Source organism: Globicephala melas, chromosome 10, assembly GCF_963455315.2.
Source record: "Globicephala melas chromosome 10, mGloMel1.2, whole genome shotgun sequence".
Taxonomy (NCBI): domain Eukaryota; kingdom Metazoa; phylum Chordata; class Mammalia; order Artiodactyla; family Delphinidae; genus Globicephala; species Globicephala melas.
The window spans coordinates 13,849,266-13,866,527 of NC_083323.1; the positions used below are offsets into that span (position 1 = coordinate 13,849,266).

At 48.1% G+C, this 17,262-nt stretch overlaps 1 protein-coding gene across 1 annotated transcript in view; it reads left to right on the plus strand.

Annotated features, from left to right (window-relative positions):
* The window catches only part of LARGE1 (LARGE xylosyl- and glucuronyltransferase 1), a 587,346-nt gene extending 570,370 nt beyond the window's left edge, over positions 1–16,976 (plus strand). Inside the window, 4 exon segments of the mRNA XM_060305895.1 lie at positions 8,689–8,835; positions 12,652–12,847; positions 15,468–15,650; positions 15,653–16,976. Coding sequence (XP_060161878.1) covers positions 8,689–8,835; positions 12,652–12,847; positions 15,468–15,650; positions 15,653–15,859 — 733 coding nt within the window. The 3' untranslated portion in view covers positions 15,860–16,976.
* The last annotated feature ends 286 nt before the right edge of the window (positions 16,977–17,262 follow it).

Sequence of the window (17,262 nt, forward strand, 5' to 3'; positions counted from 1 at the left end):
CAAATACCGTATGCTAACACATATATATGGAATCTAAGAAAAAAAAAATGTCATGAAGAACCTAGGGGTAACACAGGAATAAAGACACAGACCTACTAGAGAATGGACTTGAGGATATGGGGAGGGGAAAGGGTAAGCTGTGACAAAGCGAGAGAGAGGCATGGACATATATACACTAACAAACGTAAGGTAGATAGCTAGTGGGAAGCAGCTGCATAGCACAGGGAGATCAGCTCTGCTTTGTGACCGCCTGTAGGGGTGGGATAGGGAGGATGGGAGGGAGGGAGGTGCAAGAGGGAAGAGATATGGGAACATATGTATATGTATAACTGATTCACTTTGTTATAAAGCAGAAACTAACCATTGTAAAGCAATTATACTCCAATAAAGATGTAAAAAAAAAGGAAAGAAAAGAAGACATAATATGTATAATTCAATCACTTTGCTGTACACCTGAAACTAACCCAACGTTGTAAATCAACTATGCTTCAATAAAAAATAAATTAAAAAAAGAAAACAAGCCAATTGAAAAATGGGCAGAAGAACTAAACAGATATTTCTCCAAAGAAGACATACAGATGGCCAATAGACACATGAAAAATACTCAACATCACTAATTATCAGAGAAATGCAAATCAAAACTACAATGAGGTATCACCTCACACCAGTCAAAATGACCATCATCAAAAAGTTGACAAATAATAAATGCTGGAGAGGGTGTGGAGAATAGGGAACCCTCTTACACTCTTGGTAGGAATGTAAATTGATACAATCACTATGGAGAACAGTACGGAGTTTCCTTAAAAATCTAAAACTAGAACTACCATATGATCCAGCAATCCCACTCTGTGGTATATATCCAGAGAAGGCCATAATTCAAAAAGATACATTCACCCCACTGTTCATTGCTGCACTGTTTACGATAGCCAAGACATGGAAGCAACCTAAAAGTCCATCACAGATCAATGGGTAAAGAAGATGTGGTATATATATATATAATCAATATTACTCAGCCATAAAAATAAGAATGAAACAATGCCATTTGCAGCAACATGGATGGACCTAAGGATTATCATACTACGTGAAGTCAGACAGAGAAAGGCAAATACCACATGATATCACTCATGTGTGGAATCTTTTTTTAAAAAAAGGTAACAAATGAACTTATTTACAAAAACACATTTACAGATATTGAAAAAAAACCTGTGGTTACCAAAGGGGAAAGGTGGAGGCGGAGCAATAAATCAGGAGCTTGGGATAAACACCCACACACTACCATGTATAAGGTAGATAACCAACAAGGCCCTACTGTGTAGCTCAGGGAACTCTACTCAATCCTCTGTGATAACCTATATGAGAAAAGAATCTAAAAATGAATGAATATATGTATGACTGAATCACTTTGCTGTACCCCTGAAAATAACACATTATAAAACTGTACTCCAATAAAATTAAAATTTTTTAAGAATGTATCATCTTAACCCATCTATACATTTTTAAGTGTATAGTTTAGTGGCATTAAAAGAATATTCTCATTGTTTTGCAGCCATCACCATCATCTATCTCCAGAATTCTTTGTGCCTTCAAAACTGAAACTCTGTAACCGTTAAACAGTAACTCCCCATTCCCTCTCTGCTCAGTGCCTAATAATCTTTAGTATATTTTTTGTCTCTATGAAAAAATGAAAAGGACATACAGCTCAGTGATGGGAAGTTCCACACCAGAGAGTCTACACTTCTGCCTCTCTGCACTTTGGACTCTGTCAGGACAGAGGTTTTATCTGTTCACCCAGCTCTGGACTCAATACTTCTGGTCTGGCTTCATAAATGTTCACTAATTAATGAATATATTATCTTAGTTCTCTTCATAACCAAGCCTGTGAAGTATTTATTATCATCAAGATAAGGAAACAAAAGCCCAGAGTTAAGAAAATTGCCCTGATTACACAATTAGTGAAGCAGTATTGAGATAGAATCAGCATCGTCCGATGTGGAAGACCGTGCTCTTCTTCTCACTCTTCAGCCTCTCTTCAAACTGGCAGCCCCTGAGAGAGACCCATTCCCCACATGTACTGAAAATCGTTTTAGTAGCCTCCTCTTGAAACATCAGAATATCTGGCCATCCCATAAGGTAGCACCTGTATTGCGTCAAGGGCCTCGTAATTGACCTCCCAGCTTCTACCCTAGGTGACACTACAGTCGGCTCTCAACACAGCAGCAGAGTGATTCTTTCAATACAGAAAGCAGGTCCTCTCACTCAGCTTAGAGTTCCCTGGCGGCTCCCCATCTCACTGAGTAAGATCTCAAGACCTTTGTATTGGTTTCCTGTTGCTGCTGTAAGGATGCTGAAAAGGGTCTGTGGAGGCTAAAATCAAGGTGTCAACAGGGCTGCTCTCTGGAGGCTCTAGGGGAGAATCTTTTCTTGCTGCTGGGAGGCCACCCACATTCTTTGGCTTGTGGCCACATCACTCCAGCCTCTGCTTCCTAACTCCCTCTTAGAAGGATGCTCTCTGTTACACTGAATCCACCTGAATCATCCAGGATAACCTTCCTATCTCAGCATCCTTTGTCACATCTGCGGAGTCCCTTTTGCTGTGTAAGGTAACATAGCTGCAGGTTCCTGGGATTAGGAGGTGGTTTTCACTGGGGGAGAGGCGGGGGAGGCATTTGCCCACCACACCCTTCAGTGATCTGTAAGGCCCTGTATGATCTGCAGCACCCTCCCCCTCCACCATGGCCTTTCTGGTCCCCTTCCTCTCTCTGTTCCTTGCTGTGCTCTTGTCATTAGGACCTTTGCACTGGCTGTTTCCCTAACCCAGAAAGCTCTTAACCCAGGTCACCACATGGCATGCTCCCTCGCTTACTCCAGGTATCTGTTTTAGATATCCCCTTCTCCATGACGCCTGCCTATTTAAAAGTACAGCCCATTCTTCACCTCTGGCGTTCCTAACCCAGCTCCGTTCTCTCTCAGCAGGTCTCACTTTCCAACACACTATGTGATTCACTCTGTTCTTCTCGTCTGTCCCCCACGTGTAAAATGTCAGCTCCCCGAGGGCAGGGATTTCTGCCTGTTCTGTTTACCAGTGTATCCCAAGTGCTTCAACAGTGCCTGGCACAGAGTGGAACAAGCAAGGAACCAATGAAAGAGCGAAGTGGGAGAATCCAGGGTGGGCGCCAGGCTTTATGAGCGCGGTCAGGCTGGCATAAGAGGGACGGACACTCATGCCGATGGCCAGCGCACATCAGTGCTTGTCACCTACCAGGCACGGATTAAGCATTTTACATATAGGAGCTCATTCAGTCCTCACAAACACCCTCTGAGATTGATGCTGTGATCACCATCCCCATCTTTACAGACAGAAGCTGGGGAACAAAGAGGTTAAGTAATCAGCCGGGTTGCAAACCTAAGCCTCCCAGCCTCAGAGCCCTCATCTTCACCACTGATGAGGTGACGTCATTAGAACCACACAGCTCATCCCTGTTTCTTATTTCTCTGAGACACTTTCCCATAATCTCTTCATGCCAGGAACCTGGGCTGTTTTCCTGGTGACAGAGACCTGCCTCTAGGGCAAAGGATGGAGTTAAAGAGAGAGGAAGAGGGGGAGGTGTGTGTGTGTGTGTGTGTGTGTGTGTGTGTGTGTGTGTGTGTGTGTGTGTGTGTGTGTGTGTGTGTGTGTGTGTGTGTGTGTGTGTGTGTGTGTGTGCGCGCGCGCGCACGTGCATACGCGGTCAACTGCCAGGGTCAGTCTTCAGGTTTGGTCATTTTAAGCGCCAGGAAGCCCATCTACCTAACAGTGTACTCTTTCGTGCTGTTTCTTCAACTTAGCGCTGAGCCCCATGAAAGTCTGCAGTCTCTGCCCACCTCCGTCCCCTCAACTGGCGCAGGAAGCCTTGCTACTCACATCCCCCACCCCCACCCCCCCGCAAACTCGGTCACCAGTTTTACCAAATGGGAGCAAAAAAGGCCATGAACTATTAGCATACTTGAGTAAACTAGCACGAGAGGCTGAGGGGAAAAGATGCACGGGAGAGGAGATGGGGGACTTGGAAGACAGACACCACCCAGTTCACAGCTTGCTACCAGGTCGGCCCCACCAGACTGGAAGGGATGAATTTACTGTGTCAGAAACACCTGAATTGTTTTTGACATGAGGAAGGACTCGGGGAGCTGGCTGGAGACCGAAATCAAATAAACTCTGTTTCCATAGACAGGCAGGCTGGCAAGCCAGAAATCTGTCCTGGTTGTGGGCAGTTTGTGGCCTTTTCTGAACCCTCTGCCCTCGTACTTTCTCTTGCACCAGGCCCAGCGGGAAGCTGAGCTGGGAAGGGGGACGCAAGCTCACTTGTTACTCAGTTATTCCATGTCAGGCGCACGCCTGGCTGTAAATGATTATTTCATCCTCACAGCAGTGCTGATTGGTAAGAGAGGAGTGTTACCTCCATTTTACAGATGGGGAACCTGTGACTACAGTGTCGCCAAGGTCACAGGAGGGTGGCAGGCAGGACCTGAACCCGGTGCCGGCTGCCTCTGAGTCCCTGTGTTTGCCATGCTGTGTTATACCAGCAGGTTTCTCATTTACTTCCGTAGCTACCTAGGGTGTCTTTTTACTTCCATAGCTACCTAGGGTGTCTTTTACAAGTTTTCAGTCCAAAAATGTTCTAGTAGGTTTGTGAATCTTTTTGAAGGGGTCCTGGCCAAGGGCAAGTGGATCAATCAGGATTCTTCAGAGAAACAGAACCATAGGATGGTTAGATATGGCTGGATAGTGATTTTAAGGAACTGTGATGACTGGCGAGTTCGAAGTCCATAGAGCATGTCAGTAGGCTGGAAACTCAGGCAGGATTTCTATGTGACAGTTTTAGGGCAGAATTCCTTCTTTCCCAGTTAAGCTCAGTTTTTGCTCTTAAGGCCTTCAACTGATTGGAGGAGGCCCACCCACATTATCAAGGGTAAGGGCCTTAAAGTCAGCTGATTCTAAATGTTAGTCACATCCACAAGATACCTTCACAGCAACATCTAGACCTGCGTCTAAGGCAAAATGGGGGTATTATAGAAACCTCTTCTTGGAATGGAAGATAATTGCCCCTCTCATGGTCCCTGTACATAGGGGCAGCTCTGAGCTATGCTTCCCCGTGTGAAGCCCTGGCCGGGACCGACTGTTTAACCAACCAGCTGGGCACCACAGCCCAGCCTAATTGACACATGCAAGTAAGCGTCCGGAACAGCAGCCCTCATGTAGTCAGCACCTAGTGTGTGACAGGCACTGCGCCAGCACTTCTGCACGCACCGTGTGCTGCTTCTCATCAAAATATTTAACCCATGCATGAACTCGGAGACTCAGAAGGGTGCAAGTGACTTGCCCGAGAGGAGTGGTGGAGTCAGCTAGAAACCACGTTTGCCTGGTTACTACCGTACCGGACTGCCTTCCAAAATCTTCAGTTTGAATACTCTAGACGAACCAGTCCCAGAGAGATGGACGATGGGACCCAGAACCACTCAGCGGGTCAGAGCTGGCTCCCAGGCCAGCCTTCCCACCTCGCCATCCTGCCCTCCCCTGCTCCTGGAAGATTCTGCACTGGAAACACTCCATCCCCTGCTAGACTCGCTTCCCAGGTGGAGCATGGCCACAGACCATGCAACTCCAGGTGGTCCGCAGGCCCAGCCAGGGTAGTATATGCCAGCAGGACACAGCCCAGGAGAGCCCAGGCTGCCGTTACCGTCTCAAGGAACAGATGTGCTCAGAGTCGGTGCCCTGAAACCACTTTGTTGCTGAAACAACTTCATAATGAGACCCATTCAGGCCATCGGTATCAAAGCCTCCTTGAACTGAGGCTGAAACGGACTTATCTAGCGACAAATCCATCTCCATGGCATTTTGTGTTTTAGCGAGATGAAAGGGAATTTGCAGAAAACACTTGAGGGTCTGATGCTCTCTGTGCAGAGGGAAATAAGGTTTTCTGGGACTCGATTTTGTAGGGCGTGCTGCTGACCAGGTCTGCTTACTCGGGGCCTTGCAATATATTGGTGGTTCTGTTGCAAGCAACAGAAACCAGTGCTAGGCACTTAATTAAACTGAAAAGAAATCAAAGGGGGGGAAATGTTGAATGGTTTATCTTACGGAATCAAAGTAGGATTTGGAAAACCAATACTTGAGACCATAATTAACCCTGGGCAGCTCCGGGCCACTCTGCAGTAGAAGTTCAGAAACCTCTGAGTGTTGCCTGATGTTAGTGCAAGTCGGCTCTGTGATCTCCAATCTCTGCGTCTGTTCAGATTTCCAAGAGTGAGAAACTAATTTGCTCAGCCCAAGTGTCTACCCCTGAACACCCGGCCCTGGCCAGGTCTTCACATGTGTCAGCATAGCTCAGAGCTGCCGACTATGTACGGGGACCATGAGAGACGGAATTATTTTCTATTCCAAGAAGTGGCTTCTATAATAACCTTGACTGTAACAGTAATGTGGGGTTTATATAGATAGAGACGTCCATGTTCATAGATCTCTATGTCTATTGTGTATGTGTGTACACTTCACCATTCCCTCCATAGTTCAGCCCTCCTAGCCTCCCACTCCATTTCCATAGCAGTCGTATCTTCAACTAATTAGCTGAAAATGCAATCTAGAGCCCCAATTTAGAGACACTTGCCCTTGGGCCTTAAGCATCCTGAGACATTTCAGATGAAAACGTAAGCACCAGGTGGGAAGAGACTTTGGATGTTTTGTTCTGTATTTCCAAGTGCCAAGCACAGTGCCTGGCACGCAGTAGGTGCTCAGTGATTGTTGAACGAATGGCAACCACCCATCAGTGCTGGGACATCCTCCCTCCTCCCTCCAGGGGCTTCGCCATCTTGATCCAAGGGTATTCTTTAGACCCATATGTCCCGTCCCTAACACCCATATCTGTAAATAAGGTACATACCTCTCCTGGGGGAAAGGTAATGAGCTCCAGCTCTGCCCATGTCCAATGTAGGGTTGATATGAAAGAGAATGCTTGGCCATCAGTGAGGAAACTTCGGGTGTTTGTATGAAGTCATTGCTTAGAGAAGACAGAGAAATGCACGCCAGAACGGGGTGACTCAGACCTCTGGTCCTCCAACCAGCTACATATAGCTCACCCAGATTCTATCTTGGTGTCATCGTTTATGAATCTCCCCTGAAGTAGCGACGTGAGGCCCATATATCATTTGGTATATAGTTAACTTAAGCATAACTATAAAGAGTGAACCGCAACTGATATTTGGAGGATTCCCACGTCAATTTCCAGTCCATCTCAACCACCACCTTTGCACTGGAAGTTGGTAAGACCCCTTAACCAAGAGTGGTTTCCGAGACCTGTCCTTCTCCCGACCTGGTCCAGGTTCCCCCTCATTTGTTGCTTCCAAACCCTGCTGCCGGTCTTCCTGGACGGCCGCTCTGTTCTTGTCCCACGCGGGCCAGGGCTAACGTGTTCCTTCCTCGTAGGATGACGGCTCTTTGCAGACCAGCCCCAGTCCCTGCGTAGGCACAGGCTCAGCGTCCTGTTGAGTGAAAGTGACTTCTTACTTCAAGCAGTCGCGTTGCTCTGGAGGGCTGCTGCTTCCGGTATTTTTGCAAAATGCCTTCAACGCCTTGCATTACCCCAAGGAAGACTGCTTTCTCTGTCTCAGAGATAACGGGCAGACGGCCCAGGCTGGCCTGAGACCTGAGGGTCAGTGGTCTGAGCAGGAAGCCCGCAGGAAGTATCAAAGCCACGGCCAAAGAGATGCTGGAAGGTGAAGCCAGGGAATAGGGCAGCACCGCAGTGTAATAGGGACCATTTGTCGCTTCCAGCCTGCCACGTGCCAGGTGTACCAGACAGTACTAGTATCTCTGTTACCTTGTCCGGTCTCCACAGCACCTCAGGGGCGAGTTATTATTGCCCCATCTTAGGGAGGAACCTGAGGTCGTGAGAAGCTAAATCCCTTGTACGATGTGGCAAGACTCCTAAAGCGGCAGAGCCAGGATTCAAATCCTGTCTGTGTCCGTTACAAGCCTCGTGCACTGTGACCTTTCTGGGCCTTTCTCTCTTTCAAAGGTTGGCCACAGAGCTGGGCCATGGCAGATAAATCCATAAGGCAGGACATGGGTCTGAGGAGCAGAAGGCCAGGCTCAAAGGCCAGGAGTGAATGAGAGGATGAGGGATAGCAGAGCTCTGGCGCATCGGCTGCTGGCTGCATGGGGTGTGTCTGGCCATTTTGAAGGCTCAGGGTCTGAAGGAGGGAAAGGATGGAAGAGTCACAGAGACGGGACCCACAAATGCCCAAGTTGGTGATACCTCATTAGCTTTATGTCCAGCTCTCCCGTGGCCAGTGGTGCACTGGGCGCGTGTGGCCAACCCAGCGGACCCAGCAGGTGGGCAGATCTCCAAACCCTGTGCGTCCCGGACGCTTGGCTTTTGCACTCGTCTCTGACAGGGGCACACACTATGAAAGTGAGGGAGGGCCCCCAGCCTCTCTGTTCACTCTCCAGGAAGACTCCACTCTCTGGTCCAGAGACAGCAGGGCTCCCGAGTGGCGTTGGACCAGCTACCTGGCCTCCCCGGGCCTCGGATCCCCCATCTTTAACCCGAGAGGCTGACCCCTCCCTGTGCCAACCACCTCCACTCCGTCCCATGGGGAAGGCCTCTGCCTGGCATCACAGGGACCCTGTCTCTCTTCCTGCCCACTCTCCAGGAAGTCTGTCATCCAGCTCGACCTTGCCAACACCAAGAAGGTGACGATAGTCCCTGCGTTCGAGACGCTGCGCTACCGGCTCTCCTTCCCCAAGTCGAAGGCAGAGTTGCTGTCGATGCTGGACATGGGGACCCTCTTCACGTTCAGGTGAGTGGCCCTCACTGCCGCCTCCTGGGGGAGGGGGAGCCTGAAGGCCTTCTCGCTCCTGGGAACCCAGGCGCCAGAGCTGCTGGCCCAGACAGTTGTCATGGCATTAGACCATTTTAAGGCCAAAACAAAGCACCGCTGGCCCCACACTGTGTGCTTGGAGTGTTGTTTTCTCTTCCCACGTGCCATGCGCTTTTTGTACACGTGTGATCGACCTGTGTGTCCACATGCAAGGACAGGAACGCTGGGCAGGGCAGTTAGCTTATTTCTTTTCCTACTTTACTCAGTTTAAGTTCTGCTCCCGTCTCCCGGCTCTGATTCCTGTCTTGGTTTGTTTGTCCATTCAGTCATTTGGTAAACGTGTTTCGTCGTTAGTGCCGTGGAGGCCGTCTCCCTTTTTCTTGTGGGTGGTCTGTTCTCCGAGGTCCTCGGGCCTGGGGTGGGCAGCAGTAGCTTCAACCACTCAAGTCATCAAGGTGACTCCAAGGTTGGACACAACAGATGTGGCAGCTGACTTTCCTGTTGCCCGAGTGACAGTTTCGAACAAACCTTTCATTTCCTTGATTTCCTAGTACCCTAAGTCCTGCAGGAACATTGCAGAAGAGCTACCCTCCCACCTGTCCAAAGGGCCCAGAGAGTCTGCAGGATAGCACAGGTGCCGATGGCTTCTGTCTGCAGGGGACAGGCTACAGCATTAAGGGTAGCGCCCCTGGGCGGGGGAGTAGGAATTGTGCTCGGTCTCTTGACAGAGCAGTTGGAAGAAAGAGAGAGCTGCACCCTCCTTCTGCTTCCGTTTTAAAGAGAGACCTCCCTTTTGAACCGTGTAAGAATGCCCAACACTTCCTTTGAGCTAAAGAACATACATTTCTAGGCAATCTGAATTTTATTGGAAAGATCATAATAACTTAGGTTTTCATATCACTATTAAGTCACTAGAAGTTTCTGGAAGGTTTTCTCAAACATTATTTTGTGAAATAATTTTATCAGGTAGGTTATTCATGCAACAATTCAGAGATGCTCCCTTTTCACCTTTTATACAGATAAAGGAACTGAGGAGTGCAGGGGTCCTGGGGGAGCCAGGACTCAAACTCCAGCCTTCTTCCTCCCTCCAGAATTCTGGAAAGTAGCCTCAAAGAGTTAATACCCCACCAACCAATCCTCCTTTCTTTTTGGAAAAAAAACAATAACTACCATTTATTGAGTGCCAGGCACTGTGATCAGCTCCTTTAATCCTCACAACAAATCCATGAGGCAGATATGTTGTCCCCATTTTACAGATAAAGAAACCGAGGCTCTGAGAGGCTACATAACTTGCCAGGCCACACGGCCAGTACGTGACAGAGCCTGGATTCAGCCCAGCTCTGGGGAACTACAGAGCCTGTGCTCTTAACCGAAGTACCATCAGACCACTGATCAAGTCCTGAATTTTTTCACTTTCAGTGTTTGAAGATGCATGCAAAAAGAGAGACTCTAGATGCCACAGCCTAATGGCTGACCATCCAGCAAATTTTCAAGACCTCCTTCCTTCCTCCTCCATCCCCAGATTATCTAAGAACTCATTTCAAGGCCAAGTCCGTGGGCCTGAGAGCTGGGGTTTGGCCTGCTGTGTCCGCGATTGCTGCTCTGGCCCACAGCTTGCAAGCCACCATGCCAAGTGCTAAATTACAGACCTTCCCTCCGAGAAATTGCTTTTGTCACCTTCCCTCCAAATGATGAACTCTTGAACCTCCTAACAGCTGAAACCTACTCCGCACTGCACCTGGAATGAGAAATCCCCCACACACCTACACATCCATCCTCCAGGGCAGCAGTTCTGAGTGTGGTCCCTGGGCCACTAGCAACAGCATCCCCTGGGAGCTTGTTAGAAATGCCAGGTCTGAAGCCTCACCCCAGACCTACTGGATCAGAAACTCTGGAGGTGGAACCCAGATATCTGTTAGAAAATAGTCCTCCAGGGCATTCTGATACGCACTCACGTTGGAGAACCTCTGCTCAAAGCAGAGTGCCCCGCATCTCCTCTAAGCAACATCCCACAAGGTGTACCCAGGAAATCTCTCTCATCACTGTGTTTGGAGGCTGAGGATGGTCTCAGAAAGCAAGTCCTGGAGACCACTGTCTACTGGTCTGACAGTAGGTTTCTTGGGGCATTTTCTGAAGCTTTTCTTTCTAGAATGTTCTTTTTCTTGGGCCCCATCTGCTGTTTCACTAGAGCCTCAGCCTCCTGCCATCTCTTTGGAGCGTCCAGAGGCACATTCCTGCCCCACTAACTGGCTTCTGTCTCAGGTACCTCTCAAGTTTTTAGAGTGCTCATTCATTCATTAATCTGTTCAACTTAGTGCACAGCCATTGACTACTTGCTCTAGATATAGGCCAGAGAGTGTGGTGACAGTGACATATAAGAGAGGTAACCCAGCATCGTGGTTAAAGGTCCTGGCCCTTGAGCCAGGCTGCCTAGGTTTGAATCTCAACTCTGCCACAGCTATTTGTAACTTGACACTGGGCACGTAATAAGAATTTAAAACTATAGGTCTAGCATGTACAATATAACCAGTATAGAGTAAGTGTTTACTAAATACTGGCTTCTTATCATTATTGTTGCATGGTTGTATTCATTTTTATTGCTATATAACAAACTACCACAAGTTTCGAAGCTCAAAACAATACAAATTTATTATCTCACAGTCTCTGAGGGTCAGAGGTCCAAGCATGGAATGGCTGGATTCTCTGCTTCGGGTTTCGTTTGGCTGAAATCAAAGCGTGGGCAAGGCTGCAGTTGTCCCTAGAGCATGTGGTTCTCCTCCAGGCTCACTGGTCGTTGGCAGGATTCCTTTCCTTGTCATTGTAGGACTGCCATGTGGCCCCCATAGGCATCTCACGCATGGCTTTTTGCTTTCTTCCAGACTCAGATTTAAAGGTTCACATGATTAAGTCAGGCCCACCCCCCATAATCTCCCTTGTAATTAATCTAAAGTCAACTGATTAGTGACCATAATTACATGTACTAAATCCCTTTTGCCCTATAATATAGCATAATCACAGAGGTGATACCATAGTCACAGGTTCTGCCTCAAGAGGGAGAACATTATACGAGGGCAGGGTCACCCAGAAGAGAGTCTTCTGCCTTCCACAAGGGTCCCTGGTAGGAATGACCCTATTACAGACTAACATGCAGTTCCACATAAACGACAGAGAGCACTCCAGAAAGTCATGTACCCTTTCACAGTGATAGCCTCTTCATTAGTAAAGGATGTAGATAGTGGACTGTATTCGTTGCTGTAACAAGGTACTACAAACTGGGTGGCTTAAAGTGACAGAAAGTTATTCTCACCATTCTGCAAGCCAGAAGTCCAAACTCAAGGTGATGGTGGTTCCTGGCTTCCTCCAAAGGCTCTAGGGAAGACTTCTTTCGTGCCTCTTTCCAGCTTCTGGTGGTTGCCAGCAATCCTTGGCGTTCCTTGGCTTGCAGGTCTATCACTTCAATTTTTGCTTTCATCTTCACATGGCATTCTTCCTGTGTATCTCCGTATCCAAAATTTCCTCTTATAAGGACACCAGCCTTTGGATTAGACCCTGCAATAATCCACTGCGACCTCTTCTTAACTTGATACATGTGCAAAGACCTTCTTTCCAAATAGGTCACGTTCTCCGGTACTAGGGGTTAGGGCTTGAACATAGCTTTTGGTGGGGGGTGGGGGACAAAATGCAACCCACAACAAGGACTATATCAGCATGTAGCTCTTCATCCTCCAAACCAGCAGCATTTGGAAAGCTGAGCTTCCTTCCCTCCACTCAGTGGCTTTTCTCCATGTGTCCCAGGTACCACGTCTGGACTAAAGGCCACGCACCCACAAACTTTGCCAAGTGGCGGACCGCCACCACGCCTTATCGGGTTGAGTGGGAGGCCGATTTCGAGCCGTATGTTGTCGTGAGACGGGACTGCCCTGAGTACGACCGGAGGTTTGTGGGCTTTGGCTGGAACAAGGTGGCTCACATCATGGAACTGGATGCCCAGGTGAGAAGAGTGGGACGTTATGGACCCGGTGCTGTGGGGAAAGGGGAGGCCTGGATCTTAAAGCTGGAAGGGCCTTGGAGATAATACGCAGGGACCAGAGAAGGAACGCAGCGCGTTCAGGGATCTAGAGTGAGAACATGACAGTACTCATTCTCAGGGCTGTTGATTCCCAAAACTTTTCTCTTTCTTCTCCCTTGGGTGACAGACAGTTGGGTTCCCAGCCAGGACTCAGGCACATGTGAGTGTCCTGTGACAAACCACTTCACCCCCTCATCCTCATTCAACCCAGTGACGAAGACAAGCAAATGATGACCATTCATCACTCAGCCTGTGAGTCATGTAACTGACACAAAGCATTCTAGCAGTTCGGTATAAACGACACAAAGCACGCAGCTGAGAAGCAGCTGTTTATTCTACCCTGTAACTAAAAGAGTGATGATGTTCAGGCTGTATTTAATCATGAAACCTTTTCATTCATTCAACTAATACTTAACTGAGCACCTACTTCAAAAGAAATCTCCGCAGAATTCTAATAGGTTAAACCAGGGGTCTGCAAAGCTTTTCTCCAAAGAACCAGATAGTAAATTTGGGAGGCTTTGTGGGGCCTGCAAGTTTCTTTTTCAACGACTCAGTTCTGCCATTGTCGTTCAGTTGTAGACAGTATCTAAAGAATGGACGTGGCTGTGTTCCAATAAAACTTTATTTATTAAAGAACATGCAGCCGGCCAGACACACCACAGCTTGGCAGCCCCTGTGTCAAACAAACAAAAGCAAAGCTATTCTGGTTCAGTTAGGAGAAGGAGGCTTAGGCCCCTCAACCCCACCCTTTGGTCTCTCTGTTTGCTATTCTCCAAGGCACCGCCTCTTGGAGCACAGTGTAAAGATTTCTCAACAGGAGCATCCTGAATTCAGAGAAAGCAATGGATACTCGGTGCTGCCTGCCCTGAGTCACCTGGAGAACTTGCCAACAGTTCCAGTGTGTTTGAGAACAGTCCCAGGTGATTTGAATAAACCTCTAGCGTTGCAAACCACTGATGTAGATAGAAGGTTATGGGATGGTGTCCATATTTAACAACGGAGAGCACGACCTTTAGTGTCCGTTTTTTCAGTCTTGGAGGTGGTCCAGTGCTGCTCACAAACAGAAATGCTTAGTCTGCCTCAGCTTCTGTTTGAAAGAAATGTTGTAATATTCGTGCATCCGGCTGTGTGGTGAGGTGAACTGGTTCAATAAAGTTAATTTTTCCAGCACTGAGACCTGGGCTTTGTTTTAGACAATTTTGACAGAACTCTTGAAAATTTGTTGCATATTTTCCTTGCTCTGCCAAATGTAATTTTACTCTTTCTAGTGATTTAGGGAGATAATGAGTACACACTTGACAGGTAATCCAGCCACACCTGTAGGAGCTGTTGGGATCGGTAGGGCCGTTTGTCCCCACGTGAAAAATCCCAGACAGCTAAGCTCCGGGAGTTCTTGCATTTTCTTTTTATGGTTTTTCTCACTCCTTCCTCACCATCAACTGTCATTTCTGGCTGCTGTCAGTATTCCTCCACGTGGAACAGCTACCTTTCCCCATCTTGACGTTTCCCTTTGAGTTTATTCTGATCTGCTCTGGGCTGGGAAACTGGATGACCAAAGCTTATCAGACATTCTATCTAAAATCAGAGATTGTAATTCTGAGTGCAGCTGTGCTGGTTCTCCTTTGAGTTACACATCCCGAATTTATGTCACCTGTTTTAGCTATTTAGAGGCATTTTATTTTTTATCTGAGTTCCTATCTATATTCTGCAAAGTGGAGAATACCATACGATGATTTGTAGTAAGGCTGCTTGGATGAGAAGTTTGGTGTGTTTTGTTTTTTGTTTTTTTTTTTTCTGGTACGCAGGCCTCTCACTGTTTTGGCCTCTCCCGTTGTGGAGCACAGGCTCTGGACGCACAAGCTCAGCGGCCATGGCTCACGGGCCCAGCCGCTCCGCGGCATGTGGGATCTTCCCAGACCGGGGCACGAACCCACGTCCCCTGCATCGGCAGGCGGACTCTCAACCACTGTGCCACCAGGGAAGCCCTCTGTTTGTTTTTTGTTGGGGTTTTTCTGTTTTGTTTTTGAGAATTTAGTTCTTGATGAGCTTCCGTCCAGTGGAGCACCTTTTTCCTCATTCCTTTTTTGTCCCCTCTTTTGTGCTAATCTGACGAGACTGTTAAATCTCATCAAACCCTATGAGAAGTCACATAAGCAGACATCACTTAATCGAGCAAGAGAGTCTCCTGTGGCTTGTGTCATTCTAGAGCAAACATGTGGGTGTGTACTCACACTTAATCAGGAACGTTTTATGGGCCATAAGCTCTGCCCAGCACTGTCCATACATTACTGGTTGTCTCTCAAGGTGGGTATTATTACTTTCACTTTATAGATGGGAAAACTAAGGCTCAGAGAGGCCAGGTAATGTGTCCAAGGTCATGGAGACAGCCCTGAGCTGCTCCCGTCCACATGGTGGTGCTGCCCTGCTTCCTGGTGTCATTCACCACTTATTCCTTCGCTTGGTCAGGCGGCCATCCGCTTGGGTGTTCATCATACATCGCTGGGGGCTCTGCAGGTCTCACACTGCTCTTGTCTGCTTCCAGGAGTATGAATTCATCGTGCTGCCCAACGCATACATGATCCACATGCCTCACGCCCCTAGCTTCGACATCACCAAGTTCCGGTCCAACAAGCAATACCGCATCTGTCTCAAAACCCTGAAGGAGGAGTTTCAGCAGGACATGTCCCGCCGCTACGGCTTTGCCGCCCTCAAATATCTCACGGCCGAGAACAACAGCTAGCACCAAGAAGCCCATCACAAGGGAGAGACGTTCTACCAGGGGGAGAGCCACTTGCTGTGTGGGGCCCAGCCTTCAAACTCAAATTGAGCACCGCTTTTTTTGGTTTGTTTTTATTTGTCTCTTTGGCCCAACAAAGCTGCCCTCCCTACGGAGATCTGGGACAAGGATCCGGCCAGTCCCTCTCTGGCCCATGACCCATCACTCCCAGAGCGTGGGAAAACAGCCCACCTATGTGGTCTCTCCAGGAACGGGACACAGAGGGTGAGAGGGAGCAAGAGGGTTATCCTTCCGCACAGGCACACCACCAGGCAGGTCTTTAGGATATTCTCATGGCTTTTTTTTTAAAAAAAAAAAAAAAGAAGGCAGGGTGTAGGGGTTAGCCATCCAAGGAAATAAAAGCAAAAATGTCTCTTCATCAGAGAAGACTTTCTCCTTCACCCTGCAGTTCAACTGGGTATCCAAAAGGAGGGCACACCAGTGATCAGAACTGTTCGGGAAAACCCAGTGGGGACACTGTACTCGGCAGGACCTAGAGGTGGGGATTGCTCGGTTCTTTATCCTCAAGGTCACTCTTGTTTTGTTTTGGGGGATTTTGTTTATTTGTTTATTTTGGGTCTGGGGATCCCAACTAGAAAACCCGATCCTTTAAGGCTCTGAAGGAGAAGCAGCTGCTTAGCTGCCATCCCTCTATCAGCAGTGGCCCAGCCAGGAGGACGGGAGTCTGCGGCCAACATCTACACGGGTCGCCTTCTTCGGGATGGTCACCGAGGCCCCATGGCCTTGAATTCCCTACTTTCCAGAATCCAGGGGCTACGATGGGGACTGTGGAAGTACAGAGACCAGCTGTTTTACAACCAGTCACGTTTTCTATTGGCAGTGACTGATTCAATGGGGACAGGGCTTTAAAGGGATGGTTTCCATGCACGCGAAAGGTACGAACCTCTTAGGCCTTTAGAAGAACTTTCGTAATTCACTCAAGCCCAGTCCTGAAGATTCACAAGCCCGTTTGGAGAACTTAGGGAAGAATGTGTTGGGCTCCACTGTGTTCACACGTCCACTCCGCTGCAGCTGGGACGAGGTCATGACCTCAGGCTCCCTTGGGGACCCATCCAAGGGTAGGCCAGCACCTTTACCGTTACACAGATTGAAGGGACACTGGACTTTTTAGCCATTTTCTTGAATCTTCAATGTTAATGTTGTGTTTACATTGATGAGAACAAGAGTCAGGGCCCTACTCTCTGCCGGGCTGTTTGTATCAAGTTGCAGTGTGACCAGCAAACGCTGCATCAATAAACGAAAGTACAGACTGTTTCTTCCCCACTCCCCTCCCACTCTTGTAAAGGAGCTACCGGACACACTTCCGTGTAGAGAGCAAAGTCGGTAAACAGCAACTTTACACTTTCTGTTCTCCCGTTGTGTTCTCTCATTGCTTGAACTTGAACCTCTTTTTTCTCTTTGCCTGAGGTTAGATCTCACTTCATGCTCCAACCCTCAGAGCATTTTCACATTTTCCATTCAGCTTCTGTCTCAATACTGAAGGCCAGATGTTTTAGGTAGCATATGTGGGCCAGCAAGGGAAACGGTGGCAACTGTCCTG